Consider the following 14,747-nt stretch of genomic DNA (forward strand, 5'->3'; position numbering starts at 1 on the left):
TTTACTTTTATACTAAAGTGTCACAACCAATACATTCAAATATAGTTGACATATACGAATGGGATAAATGTCATCTCATTTGTGTATATTTGTTGGTGCTAACATCTGCTTTTGCGATGTTAAAGTCGGTCAACATTGGTTATTTTTAAAACCGTGGTTAGCCCCTAGCGTGTATTGAAAATTTGTGCAAACAAAAAATATTCGGTAAACCGCTTATAAGCTCTCTACCACACAGAGCGAGAATCATTGGGCATCGGCTACTCTTGGAGAGTACACGTAGAGAACAATTTTTGATTTTTTTTCCGGGGAATAAAACGTTCTTGAAAGTGAGTTTTAAAATTTTGGTGATTTTTCCCATATTCTATTATTCAAAACGTGCATTTTTTTCATGTGACTATTTTTAAAAAAAGACAAAGAAAATTTATTCATCGAAATTGAAAAGTAAAGAAACAAAAATAAAACTATAGCAACGAATGGAAAAAAGCAGGAAAAAAAGTTGATGTTCCAAAATAATGATAAAAATAATACGAATACCATCAGATTAATTAGAAAGAAAAGTTTTTCCAAAGCCATTGTTGCCCTCAATTTGGGTTATGAAATGGATACTTTTTGCGATCAATTTTTTTCACTCTCATTTATTTTTAGTCAGAAATGTCAATCGTTGCCGCGGCTTGTTTTGTTTTCGTTACGTGTGCGGAAGAAAAACACATAGCAAACAAACAACGCGATTACGCAGAGTTTATCAGCTGAGTTATCATATGGAGTGGGGATCAAGTTTTTAGTTCGGATGCAGTTCTTTGTTTTGATTGGCCCAAAAAGCAGTTTGGCACTTGCGTTGTCTGAGTAAACTTGTTTGTTTTTTGTTTCGTTTAAATTCCATTACAAGTTTTTATCTGAATTGACAAATGAAATGTGAATATTTTGATCGAAAAACGTTTTGTGGAGTCAATAAGGTGTTCGTCTTATTTTCATTTAAACTTGTTTTTAAACTTTCGATTTCAATACACTTGTAGGAATATCGCATTCTACGATTTATATATAGTAAATATAGTTTTTGGTTCGAGTTAATATTGAAGTCAGTGATTTTATTAACAAAGTGCATCTTGAAAAAATTTAATAAAAATATTTTTATTGATACTAATTCGTTTTTCCGTAGTTTATTACTAAAATGACACAACAAGGTTCTCCGTTCGATTCCAATGCAATGACATTGACCCGTTTTGTTTTGGCCGAACAAAAGAAATTCAAACATGCTACGGGAGATTTATCACAACTGTTGAATTGTATTCAAACGGCTGTAAAGGCCGTAAGTAGCGCTGTCCGAAAAGCCGGCATTGCCCAATTGTGAGTATATAGGTACCTATTATTTATTTCATGCACACATGAAAATTAAAAACAACCATTTACTTATGGAAAAATAATCAATGAAATATTCGTCGCAAATTGATGAGTTAACATTTAATTATTGTGTTTTTTAAAAGTATTTTCTTTAATTAAAGTATTTTTGTTTTTGTTTGATTGTTTTGATAGACATGGCATATCTGGTGATACCAATGTTCAGGGTGAACAGGTCAAAAAGCTAGACATTCTATCAAATGAACTGTTTATAAACATGTTGCAATCGTCCTACACGACGTGCCTATTGATTTCAGAAGAGAATGAGCACGTCATTGAAATCGATGCTGATAAACAGGGAAAATATATTGTTTGCTTTGATCCCCTAGATGGATCCTCGAATATTGATTGTTTGGTGTCGATCGGAAGTATCTTCTCTATTTACAGGTAAAATATTTATTATGAAAATATTTTTTTTTAGCTTTCTTATGATATGTTAAAACTTTCGAGTAGAAACATCACAAAATTCAAATAAAACATATTGATATTCCCAGAATTTCCTCTTTTGAAAAATATCCCAATGAAATTTGATTTACTATTCATCCGTTTATCTTCATAATTTCCAATAGAAAAGTGTCCGAAGGTGAACCAACTGTACAAGATGCACTCCAGCCGGGAAATAAAATGGTTGCAGCTGGTTATGCGCTGTATGGATCGGCAACAATGCTTGTTATCGCATTGGGTGAAGGAACCGGTGTGAATGGATTCACATACGATCCAAGTATCGGTGAATTCATTTTGACTGATATCAACATGCGAATTCCACAACAAGGCAAAATCTATTCGATCAATGAAGGGTATCAATACATGTGGGACGATTCCATTAGAAAATATGTCGAAGCGAAAAAAGATCCAGCCAAGGGAAAACCGTATGGTGCTCGTTATGTCGGCTCAATGGTGGCCGATGTACATCGTACCATCAAATATGGTGGTATTTTCCTGTACCCAGCAACGTCACAAAGTCCCAATGGAAAATTGCGTCTGTTGTACGAGGGAAATCCAATGGCGTACATCATTGAGCAAGCCGGTGGAAAAGCCAGCACGGGAACACAACGAATTTTGGACGTGGTTCCAGAATCAATTCATCAGCGTTGCCCAGTCTTTTTGGGTTCGTCGAATGATGTCGACGAAGTTTTAAGCTACGTTAATAATTAGGCGAAAAATACTGGAGAGTGAAATGAATTTTTAATAAAAAATTTTTTAGAATAAACGACTTTTTTTGTACAATAGCTATTAGTTCATACGAAATGATTTTACAAATTGTACAATGTACATATGTAGATTTTAGGTGGTCCAATAGATAAGATCAAACAAACATGAATATTTTAGCCATTAGATTCAGTGACTGAGTTTGCTTTGTGTTTCGGTATGAAGTTAAAACCATCCGGCACTTTGCCCAACAACATTTCGCTTATTTTGATCCAGTCAGCACAGTTGGACGATGCCATTAGCGTTTCCATTTCATCTCTGCCACGATATGCGATGGGTCGTTGATTGATTTTCTGCGGTGGACTTTCGAGGAGTCCATACGGAACATATCGATGCAAAAATGATTGCCACTCGAGCAAAAATCTAGTGACAAATAAGAACAAGTTTTATTTCAAGCTCAAAAATAGGCATCAATTAGTATGAAAAATGGTTTACCTTCTTGTGTTCTCGACACCCTTAGTATCTGAACCCCAATGATCCAGCCCATAGTTGACGTATTTTCTCATTATCTCGAATCGTTCGCTGCTGGAAAGGTCAATGTGTCTTTGTTCCTTTATCTCTTGGAATATCCATGGCTTTTAAAAGGGAAAAAAGATGAACAAGTTTAATTTTCAATTGAACAAGAGATGATGATGTGAAAAATTAAAGAGAGAAAATGACCGAAGGTTTATTTACCTTGTACAAAGCTCCACGACCAATCATCACGCTGGAAACAGTTGGTGCGACTTTCTTGCATTCAACATAGTCATCGTAGCTAAGCACATCTCCATTCCCGATAACTGGAATAGATTTGGCTGCCTGAGCACATTGTTCAATGTACTGCCAATCGGAATTCTTTGAATAGCGCATCTCACGTGAACGGCCATGGATTGTAACCGCTTTGGCTCCCCATTCCTCAAACTTTGGCACCAATTCATGGGCCACACTTTTGTTGGTGTAAATTCCTGTTTGGGTTTATTTTGCGGTTTGAAATCGTAAACTGTGTCAAAGACGAGCAAAACAAACACACACTTACCAGTGCGAGTTTTCACTGTGAACGGTATGCCCTTCAACACCTCCGACGAACTACGCACGATTGATTCGAGTATATTCTGACGTCTGATCAATGCACTGCCTGCTCCCTGACTGTAAATCAAATCGATTGGACAACCAATATTCAGATCAATAAAGTCAACGTCGAATTTTTCACTTAATAGCTGCGCAGCACATGTGATTAGCTCTGCATTGTTGCCACAGAGTTGAACGCCGAATACATCTTCAGATTTATGGCGACGAGTTAGAGCCCATTCTGGTGCAAGCCCATTTAAAAGTGGCACCACGCATGCCATTTCACCGCACGTTATGTCCGCCCCAAACTCCTTGCATATTCGTCGAAATGGCAAATTTCCAACGGTGGTCAAGGGGCTCAACACCAATTTATTACTGAAATCTACTTTTCGCTTTTCGGCAGGACGCTCTTTGACCACATCATAGTCCGGTGCATAGCCCAATTTCTTCTCAGATCTTGCTTCACTCGTATCAGTGCATTCTTTTTCCTCTGTTGGACAGCAACTGGACTGTGGCTCTTTTTCAGATGTTTCACTCGATTTGTGGAAATATTTCTTTGCGATCTCCTTGGCGCGATCAAAATTATACGTTCTTTTACGCAACGGTGTCAAAATATCTGTAAATGGAAAATGTTACACATTGAAATACCGATTTCATTAGAATTAAGAAGAAAAACAATCTCTGTACCTGTTGTCATGAAATTAACGGAATCATTCGCCTTGGCTTCGTCATACCAATCTTGTTTGACATTATTACGATTTTCGTCAAGATGATTTTTAGCAAATCGACACGTCAATCCTCTTGGGCAGAATCCTTTTGTCGAGTACACTTGGCACACCGGTCCAATATCTTCCGGTTTCTCGGCAAAGTACTGATCCAAATCATGAATATATTTACAGTTTACGAATCCACACACCTTTGCCGCATCGGGGCCATTGTACAGTGCACTACAGAGATTGGCTTCTTTGTTCACACGGAATGGAAGTGGTCGGGCCTGAAAGTATTTGAAACGTGTACATGATTAGAAACTGATGTCGAAAAATTATGCCGGAAAATACATGTAATACAGCGCGATGTATTATAGCGCGCGCAATAATGAAAAATCATATATATATGAAGTGGATGTTTATAGAGATTTATATTATACTTATCCCTACCTTATTCTGTCCCTTCATCAATCTTTTGTACTCTCTATTGCTGAGCCGCTTCTTTTTCTGCGGTGGTTGCTGTGCATCGCTACCATTTTCGATGGTATCAGCCGTAGCGGTATTTTTGCTGTCTTCAGAACATGTGCCCGTCTCCGGTGTATCAGTATTTTTTGCAGTTTTGGGAACAATGAACCTAAAAGTAACGATGTTTTTAATAGAAATCAACAGAGATTTCCCTTTCTTTATACTCAAACTTACTCAGACTTCACTCGACAGATTCCATCCATTTTAGAACACGAAAAATTAATTCAATTTATGATTCTCGTTCCAGATAGACTCAAATCCGTGTGCTTTTGTTTTGACGGATAAGTTTGAGGTTATGTTTGTGATTCCGTTTTGACAATTATGTGTGTCAACAACACCGAATACTTACGATGATGTATTTAACAGCTGCCGATAATTAATTTTCAAATGCAAAATTGCAATAAAAAAAATGAAAATCGCCCAATTTTGGCGAAAAAACGCGACCAATTTGTTTCGTTCAAATATTTTTTTTATTCAGTAAGTTCATACATAAAGTGCAATATAATTTACTTAACAATTAACGTCCAACACGTTTTAAATAAAAGGTTCGTTTCCTCTAAATGTGATTCGTTTAGAAATTCAATCGCTAAAAAAAATCAATCTTTGATTGGGTGTGTACAAAAAAGTAAAAAAAAAAATATTCCGCGAAAAAAACTGAAAAGAAAATTCAAATATTTGTCTAAACGTTGGATGGAACTGATTATTGCGCTTAAAAATGAAACGATGTTCGGTAAAAAGAAGTCTCACGAAAAGAAATGTTAACAGAAAAAAATAAAGCAGAAACTAATTTAGTCTCAATTTGCGATGTTTTACGTTTTGCCATTTTATGTTGTGCACGTGATTTCACTCACCACAGCTATATAATAATAATTGTTTTTGTTTTTTTTTTTCGGTAGAATATTTAGTCTAAACTTATAGTCTTATGTTTACAAAATAAACAATTCACAGTAAATCATGTCGAAATCATAATTAAATGTTTGAGAAAAAAATTAAACAGATGTGTCCGTGATATTTATTTCGCCTGAGCTTCAAAAATGTTGGGCCCGGAATTATCTCGAAATGTATTTTTTTTGTTTTATCATATAGAAATGATTCATATAACGAATTACAAAAAAAAACCATTCAAACCAAAGTCGTTATCTACTTTTGAACATTCACCAACTTTCGTTCCTTGTCGTTTGCTGGTGATTCGAAAGTAGCAATTTCTACTATCTAATTGTTGGTTTGCATTGAATTTTTTTTTGTTTTTTTACCTGAACACAGTTTTACTTGACCATCGAATAACAACACAAACCGCTGATACAATTTCTTGTTACTTTTTTTTTCTTCTTCTTTTAAATACACTGTTCACACGATAATTTTTTCCTGTTTTTCCATTTTCCTGATCTAGTTTTATTTTGTCTTGTTTTTAAATATATAGCACAAAGAATAGCTAAACTACATCTTAGATAAACGTGAAACGTTTAGATAAAAGGTGAAATATGTAGCCAGGTTGTTGTTTGTAATAACTGTAGGAAAATAAGTATTTACATGTTCAGAATAGAGATAGATAGAATATGATTTAAATGTATTCTTCAAAAGTTTAGATTATGTTTGTTTATCAGGTTCAGGGGAGGGGTTCTAGGTTCGTATATGATTTTCAAATGGTTTAGACAAGTTTAAAACTATTTGTCGATTAAATTGGTTGGAAGTTGTTGTTTTGATAGGAAAACATTTAATCGATTTTTTTTAGTGAAGGTAAAATTCAATCACATGGTCCACTTCAATTGACATAATGAGACCTAAGCACCAAGATGGAATAGAGAATGGTTTTTTGATTCACATGACTATTAGGAAAATACTCTTTTTTTACTTTTACGATGAAAATGATCTAAAATGTTGGTTCCAGAATTTATGATGTTTGCGACTTCTTTGTTTTTCCCTTCTTTCAGGACACAACCACTGTTCACCAAATCAATTAAAGCTTAGAAATCAATTGGAACTATTCCACCAGATAACGAAATGAAATTTGGGGGAAATAATAAAGAAAATCGCTTGACTTTGTTTTCCCTCAAAAGTGCTCGCTACGAAAATAATTCAAACATATACTTAAAATTGCACCATTCACAACATGTTTTTTTGTTTTCTGTTTACTTGTCTTTCCGATTTATCGTCTCATAAATTCGTACATCGACATCATTTAACTCAATTCAACAGTAATCAGTTTCTGTCTTCTCTTTTTGTATACTGTTCTAACGTTATTTTTTTTTGTTACTCATTCTCTAACTGTAATTTCACATTCAAAATGGAAACATTTTTTTCTCTCGAAAGTTTTCAATTGGACTCAATCACGAAAAAAAACTGAAAAATTATTGCCAAACATTGCCCAAATTTAAGGTGCCGAATTGTTGGTTGACATTGTTAACATTTGGCGAATGGTTTGCAGTTGAAAATGAATTAGTTTTGGTCGCATTCGCTTGATTGAATGATTGCAGCGTCGGATTGACTTGAGGTACATTAGCGAAGCCCATTGATTGATTCGGCATGGAATTGATTGAGTTTGGTTGTTGGAAATTCATCGGTTGGCTTTGTTGCATCATTCCAAATTGTGCGAAATTATTCAAACCACTGACTGGTGGGGGATTTGCCATTCCAAAGGCTGGCTGTTGTTGATACGCTGGCATCTGCATACCGAACAGAGATCCATTGTCAACATTCATCGCTGGCATTCCGGGCATAAACTGATTATTTGTCGACATGGCACCGCCTGCACCCATACCACCGCTCGGTGCAGCTCCGTACAATGCTAAAATACTGTCCTTGGTCATTTTGGCCTTTTCCTTTTCATTCGGAACCTGATTGAAGAAATCATGCTCTTGTTGAGCTAACGTTGGCTCTACTTTCGTTGGGTTAATATTCGTCGATGGCACTGCAGATGTGGCTGCGGTGATGGTAGTGGCGGTTTTTCCATTTGTCGCACTTTCGCTCATGAAATAGCCAAAAATATCGTTGGAATTGTCAGTGGCGGGTTTTGGCTCGCTGGGTGGTCCATTCACAGGTGTTGACAAACCAAGCAAATCGGAACTATAGGATTTTGTATCGACTGGCTTCTCAGCTGCTACAGCGGGTGTACTGTTCGGGGTAGAACGTGATGATGTTTTCGGGCTGCTTGAATTCGTCTAAAATTGATTCAAAACAATATTAGGTTCGGTCAAAAATCAAATAATAAACATTCGCTACAGCATTTTACATACCGTTGGTTTGGGCAAAGGTGCAGGGATTGGAGTCGATTTGAATGACGGTGTTGTTTTCGGTGTATCCGTTGATTTTCCATTTGTGGCTGTTGTAATCGGCAAACCCTTCTTTTTACGCTTTTGTTTTTCCATTTCTTCGTCGATCTCTTTGTCCCAATTGACTTTAACTGGTGGTGGTTGTACCCATTCACGTGCCACATATTTCTTTGCCTCATATTTAGCTCGAATGAACGTTTCTAACGCTGAATCGGTTTGTGGCCGTCGGAAGCCGTCCGGCATTTGGGCTTCGTACACAGCACGAGCACGTGAATTGCCCATCTGCTGCAGTGAAACCACCTGTTCTGGCGTCCATGTATCTAAGTTGACCGATTTTACACGCGATATATGCACGCCTAAATTACGATGAATCCCTGCGCAGCGAATACACAAAAACACACCTAAATTCCATGATGCCCATCTAGGACCTGTTTGAACAATCAGAAATCAACCATTTTATTGTATGTGTGTGAATTTTACTACAAAATACAGCAGAGAATTAAAAAAAACAAATTGTGTGTAAATGAAATTCGATTGGTCCTTCAATCAAGAGTTCAATGGAAACTCATTCGATATGATAATTGCAATTAACATAAACATGAGTGTGAACCTCAACTGCGTATATTTTATTTGATAATTTTTTTATTCACGCGTGTATTAAATGAAGTTGTTGAGTTATGATATCAGTCGATTGTCTCTGTGTTTCATGCATTTATTGGTAATCAAATATGTTGACATAGAGAAGAGGATGTAAAAGAGGCGGTGTAAAGGAAACGTCATCGTTCCATTATTTGATAAGAAATATAGTTGTCAAAAAAAAGAGACTGGAATTTGGATAGTGTGGGTCTTATCGAAAATCCAGCTCTTCGACTGTTTGAACAATTGTATTGTATGTATATATATCTGGTTTACCTTTTGCATCACAATCCACACAGTATTTATTGTCTTCATCGCGTAGCATTAATGTCAATAGACTTTGACATTTTTCTTGTACGAATTTTACACGCTCACTCTCTTTACGACTACTGCTCATTATGTTTGGCTTTCTCTCTCTCTCTCTCTCTCTCTCTCTCTCTCTCTCTTTCGTTTACACGTTTTTCAATTGTTTCGATTCTATCGAAGCAAATACTTTGAAATGCCAAAAAAATGATTTATTTCACTCGTAAAACCACTTCACAACTATTTCAATTCAATTCCGTGGCATACACGCTAGAAACTGAGCTAAACGAGTGAATTTAACCGTGAACCGTGACTCGTTTTCAATCTCGACCTGTCTCTCGCTTCAACCCCAAAAATCAACTGAATGTGAACAATCCGAAATCAAGACAATTGACACGAATATTGGTAGCTATCACTTGAGTTGTTGGGCGGCTACACTTAGGATAACTACCACTTCATGCACTGATAAAAAACCGAAAAAAATTCCGAAAAGTAAATTCAATTAGGCTGCACTCGCTTCGCTGTGATCAACTTTTTCTTTCCTACACGTCGATTGTATTCTGTTGTTCTATATATTTCTCTGTGGCTCTTGCTGCTGTGAATAGGCTCAATCGGTATGTTTGTATGTGTATTGACTTTCGCTGCTGCGACGACGGCGGCAACACCAACTCAACTAGACATTTTCGGATTAACCGATGCAACATTGTTTACATGAACTTACTTGAATCATTTCCACCGGAGATTCAAACCAGCATGACTTGATTTGTATAAAATTGAATTTAATTTCCTCAAAGAAAAATATATTTAATATGATGAATGAAAAGCAAATTATTCGTACAAAATTCGGTATGGAATGAATTTGATTGGATTTAATCAACGTTGAAATCTGGCAAAATCGGTGGGCAAGTGCAAATCAAGTGCTTGTCTCCGAAAACATCATCAATTCGACCGACTGTTGGCCAAATCTTTGCGTCTGGCTTCACAAATGACTGCAAACAAATATGAAAATAAGTTTAGAATCCAATTTGGTTAACTGGTTTTAATAGTACTTACCGCCGGGAATGCAGCCAACTGTCTTGAGTATGGTCGGTTCCATTCGCCAGAAATCACTTGTGATTGAGTGTGTGGTGCCATTTTCAATGGATTTATGGCTTTATCCAATTTTCCTTCTTCAATCTGACGAATTTCTTCACGAATCGAAATCATCGAATCGCAGAATCGATCAAGCTCCAGCTTGTCTTCCGATTCGGTGGGTTCAACCATCAATGTTCCGGCTACAGGCCATGACATTGTCGGTGAATGGAAACCATAGTCCATCAAACGTTTGGCCACATCGATGGCCTCCACGTTTGCTGTTTTCTTGAAGTCACGAATATCGATGATGAACTCGTGTGCAACTAGTCCTTCGCCCTCTCGGAACAATGTTCGGTAGTGTTCACCCAAACGTTTGGACATGTAATTTGCATTGAGGATGGCAATTTGAGTGGCTCGTTTTAAACCACGAGTTCCCATCATCTTGATGTAAGCCCAGGAAATTGGCAAAATGGCTGCACTACCGTATGGGGCGGCACTCACAACACCGTAACTCTTGTTTGGCACATCCATGTGATCGTATGGATCATTGACTGGATGTGTTGGCAAATATGGAGCCAAATGGCGCTTCACACCGATCGGGCCCATTCCAGGTCCACCTAATTCATTGATTTAGATTAGAATTTGATTGAAGATTTCAAAAAAATTGTGACTTTGGAAAAAATATCTTTGCAAAATGAATACATACCGCCACCGTGTGGAATACAGAATGTTTTGTGAAGATTCTGAAATGAATATTTCGAATTGAAATTCGTTAATGAAAAGTGAAACTAAGAATTTATGTTTCGAATCGAAACTTTCGTTGTCATTCTTTCGAATCTCGTTGGAAAAATGTCAGCTTACCAAATGCGAAACATCACTTCCGAAATCTCCTGGTCTGCACAAACCGACTTGAGCATTCATATTGGCACCTATTAAGAAAAAATTAAAATTAACATCACTTCCAATACAAAATGTCCGTACAAAAACGCTCACCATCCAAATAAACTTGGCCACCGTGTTTGTGAATCAAATCGCAAATATCCACTACAGTTTCATCGAAAATTCCGTTCGTCGATGGGTAGGTGATCATCAAGCAAGACAAATCATTCGTGTGTTCCTCCACCTTTTCTTTCAAATGAGCCAGGTCGATGCTGCCATCGGATGAGTTAACTCGAATCGGTTCAATTTTCATGCCGGCCATTTGGGCTGAGGCTGGGTTAGTGCCGTGAGCACTGATCGGAATCAAGCAAACGTTACGATGGGCTTCGTTTCTTCCTTCATGATACGATCGAATGGCTCTCAATCCAGCGTATTCACCCTGAGCACCGCTGTTTGGTTGCAACGAAATGTAATCGTATCCAGTAATTTCACACAAATCTTTTTCCAATTCTCTGAATAGCGTTTGATAGCCTTTGGTTTGAGAGTCAGGTGCAAATGGATGTACATCGGAAAAATGGCGATATGAGCATGGTATCATTTCAGTGGTTGAGTTCAATTTCATTGTGCACGATCCGAGCGGAATCATCGAATGCACCAATGAAATGTCTTTGTTTTCCAATTTTTTCATGTAACGAACCATTCTGGTTTCGCTGTGATGGCTACTGAACACTGGATGTGTTAAAAATGGTGATGTTCGTCTGAAACTCGATTTAGAAATGTTGTCTTTGCTCGTGTCATATGTGTCAAGAACCGTTTTTAAATCTTTTGCACGGAAAACTTCCAATAAATCATCCAAATCTTTGGGTCTAACAGTTTCATCGAGAGCAATACCAACAGTGCCATCATTGAAGTATCTCAAATTAATTTCCTTAGCCTCTGCGGCTGATTTAATTTCGTCGATGCTCACATTGACCGGTTTGATGTGCAGAGTATCAAAGAATGCTGGATTCAATGATTTATGACCAGCATTAATGAGACCTTGGTTCAGAGTGAGAGTCGAGGAGTGGATTTTGTTGGCAATTTCCTTCAAGCCCTCAGATCCGTGATAAACGGCGTACATAGCTGACATGTTGGCCAATAAAGCTTGTGCTGTGCAAATGTTACTTGTGGCCTTGTCCCTACGAATATGCTGTTCACGAGTTTGCAATGCCAATCGATAAGCATCGAAACCGTCTAGATCTCGAGTGACACCAACCATACGGCCGGGCATCAAACGTACCAGTGTTTGCTTGCAAGCGAAGAACGCTGTGGGTAGATTTGATGTAAATTAATTAGTTATTTTGTTTCAAATATGGGAGATTGAGTCATCGGATCTTTGATATTCTTTCAATTTCATAAGATTTTTGTGATTTTTCCACCCAATTTTTATTTTCCAATTCAATTACCTGCATGAGGACCTCCATAACCCAACGGAACACCGAATCTCTGCGAATTACCAATGGCGATATCAGCACCAAACTCCGCTGGTGGACGCAATATTGTCAACGCCATAAGATCCGTTGCTACTACAACCAATGTCTGGAATGAAAATAAAATATAAAATGACAATCGGGGTTTTTTAAAATTCTTTTCCCATTTTCCATTCCAAACTTACCCCGTTTTTGTTTGCCGTCTTTGCAATCTCTGTATAATCTTCAACGTTTCCGCATGTGTCTGGGTATTGAATCAAAATGCCGGAAATTTCACGACTTTCCAAGTTGCACTGATCAATCGGCCCGACGATCAATTCCAATCCCAAGGCATCGGTTCGTGTGCGAATGCATTCAAGTGTTTGTGGATGAATTCGGTCTGAAATGTACAGTTTTTTGCGTCGATTGTGACGGGTGCACAGAGTCATGGCTTCTGCAGCGGCCGTTCCTTCATCAAGAAGCGATGCATTAGCAACATCCAATCCGGTTATCTCCGAAACCATAGTTTGATAATTCAACAATGATTCGAGACGACCTTGAGATATTTCCGGTTGATATGGAGTATATTGAGTTGTCCTGTGCGAAAAAAAACCTTTAAAATTCCATAAACAAAAAGTCATTTTCATCGTTCATACCATCCTGGATTCTCAAAGATATTTCTCATGATTGTGTGCGGCACATAGCAATTGTGATATCCCATTCCAATGTAGCTTCGCCATATTTGGTTCATCTGTGCGATTTCGCGTGCTCTATCTATCAACTCATGTTCATCTAATCAAAATAGGAAAATGAAAGTTAGAGAAAAAAACCACATGCACATTAAACGCAATGACGATTCACAATTATTTTCATGTTGCGAACGTTATCAAGTAGAAAAGAGTAAGCAAAACTGGAGGCTAGACTATCGTAAAACCAGCACTATGTAGTAAACTTGACATTCGCACGTGGCAAACTATGTCCGTTTTTATTCATGCCCAATTCTTCAGGCAAAAATGTGGAACAATCTGTAAATATTTTTCAAACGGCGAGTATTATTGTTTCTTTGCTCGTAATCACCAATCGTCGTCAAAGTATCATTATCGTTCACATTGCATACGTTTTAGAAATGTTGTTGTTTGTCATCGAAATAGAAAAAAATAGGGCGAGAAAAAAACCGTGTACATTTTAATCAATTTCGTTGGGGGTCTTTCAAATATAATTGACCTTATTACGTATGCACGCAACTGATAATCTCTATGACATCGAAGCAGTAAATATTTTGCATTGTAATAACAACGTTGAAATAAGGAAAAACAACAATCAAGTCCTAATTTGATAACAACAAAAGAAAATAATTAGGAAACAGTTTTTGAATGGACACTTACTAAATGGTTCGTCGAGCTTCAAATCACGCCGTAGTTGAATATGTTTCGGAACGGCTCTATCGGTTAGCTCGTCTAATGACTGCGAAAAAGCAAATGAAAAATGGTTAATTTTCAATTGGAAAGCACTGACCACCAAAGGGCTTGATGTTTCATATAAAAATGTGGTAAAAAGACACGAACCTTATATCCGATATAGTCTAACATGGCAACAACTTCAGTTTTCCTCGGCCCAATGTGACGACTGGGGAAGTCAGTTTTGTGTGGAAACACTTCTTTGACGGTGGCCAAATATCGTTTTTGCACATTGTCATAGTATCCGCGACGTTGAAGTGCTGTCAAAGCTGATATTCTACGTAATCCCGTGATGCGCTGCATTTTGCCAAAATTCACACACAGCAAAAAAAAAAACGAAAGAAAAAAATCACTTGAACAAATGTTCAGATAATGAACCTAACAGTACGGCAGTTCGTAGCAATTTGAAATGATCCATCGAAAGAATTGTGTATTTAAATGAGCTGCCGATAATTTTTCCGCAATTAATAACAAAAACTCACTCTATCCGTACATGTTATCAGTCAAGTCGAATGCAAAGCAACAAAAAGATGTTTCCAGTTCAATAATGACAAACGCCAACAGATGTGTGCGACAGAAACGCATATACACACTACACGATAGATAGTTCATTTCATTTTTCGTCCATTCATATCATCATTGATTTGCCTATTCGCACAATTCTCAGGTTCAAACGGTTCATTTTTGAATACATGCGCTATCAGTGTCGTTGTGAGCGTGTGTAATTGATTTTGTAGCATTGCTGCGACGTTTTGACATTGAATGCCATGTGCCTACGAACAATGAATGAGCATAAAT

At 37.3% G+C, this 14,747-nt stretch overlaps 4 protein-coding genes across 6 annotated transcripts; 1 reads left to right on the forward strand and 3 right to left on the reverse strand.

The window, feature by feature from the left end:
* The first annotated feature begins 176 nt into the window (after positions 1-176).
* On the forward strand, positions 177-2,605 carry LOC129567877 (fructose-1,6-bisphosphatase 1). Of its 2 annotated transcripts, none has more exons than XM_055445235.1 (4): positions 177-326; positions 1,157-1,344; positions 1,531-1,782; positions 1,965-2,605. In XM_055445235.1, exons 2-4 carry the CDS (start codon positions 1,169-1,171, stop codon positions 2,548-2,550), a joined length of 1,014 nt encoding a protein of 337 aa, XP_055301210.1. In that variant the 5' UTR covers positions 177-326; positions 1,157-1,168; the 3' UTR covers positions 2,551-2,605. The 2 variants fall into 2 exon arrangements, with proteins under 2 accessions (XP_055301210.1, XP_055301211.1); XM_055445236.1 differs by lacking the exon at positions 177-326 and adding an exon at positions 1,024-1,041.
* On the reverse strand, positions 2,559-5,200 carry LOC129567868 (tRNA-dihydrouridine(47) synthase [NAD(P)(+)]-like). The gene is made up of 7 exons (XM_055445227.1): positions 5,058-5,200; positions 4,809-4,992; positions 4,339-4,645; positions 3,620-4,267; positions 3,280-3,548; positions 3,040-3,179; positions 2,559-2,967 (listed from the first exon to the last, which is right to left on the reverse strand). Exons 1-7 carry the CDS (start codon positions 5,084-5,086, stop codon positions 2,721-2,723), a joined length of 1,824 nt encoding a protein of 607 aa, XP_055301202.1. The 5' UTR covers positions 5,087-5,200; the 3' UTR covers positions 2,559-2,720.
* A 130-nt stretch (positions 5,201-5,330) lies between these two features.
* LOC129567871 (stromal membrane-associated protein 1) lies at positions 5,331-9,765 on the reverse strand. The gene is made up of 3 exons (XM_055445230.1): positions 9,065-9,765; positions 8,117-8,580; positions 5,331-8,041 (listed from the first exon to the last, which is right to left on the reverse strand). Exons 1-3 carry the CDS (start codon positions 9,183-9,185, stop codon positions 7,232-7,234), a joined length of 1,395 nt encoding a protein of 464 aa, XP_055301205.1. The 5' UTR covers positions 9,186-9,765; the 3' UTR covers positions 5,331-7,231.
* An 84-nt stretch (positions 9,766-9,849) lies between these two features.
* LOC129567865 (glycine dehydrogenase (decarboxylating), mitochondrial) lies at positions 9,850-14,717 on the reverse strand. 2 transcript variants are annotated; one of them, XM_055445223.1, is made up of 11 exons: positions 14,432-14,717; positions 14,058-14,246; positions 13,878-13,956; positions 13,149-13,284; positions 12,699-13,089; positions 12,490-12,622; positions 11,159-12,349; positions 11,027-11,094; positions 10,872-10,908; positions 10,145-10,782; positions 9,850-10,080 (listed from the first exon to the last, which is right to left on the reverse strand). In XM_055445223.1, exons 2-11 carry the CDS (start codon positions 14,079-14,081, stop codon positions 9,961-9,963), a joined length of 2,817 nt encoding a protein of 938 aa, XP_055301198.1. In that variant the 5' UTR covers positions 14,082-14,246; positions 14,432-14,717; the 3' UTR covers positions 9,850-9,960. The 2 variants fall into 2 exon arrangements, with proteins under 2 accessions (XP_055301198.1, XP_055301197.1); XM_055445222.1 differs by having other exon boundaries at positions 14,058-14,497.
* Positions 14,718-14,747: the final 30 nt, after the last annotated feature.

Source organism: Sitodiplosis mosellana, unplaced genomic scaffold (assembly GCF_009176505.1).
Source record: "Sitodiplosis mosellana isolate CC-2019 unplaced genomic scaffold, AAFC_SMos_1.0 Smas_scaffold_13, whole genome shotgun sequence".
Lineage (NCBI taxonomy): Eukaryota > Metazoa > Arthropoda > Insecta > Diptera > Cecidomyiidae > Sitodiplosis > Sitodiplosis mosellana.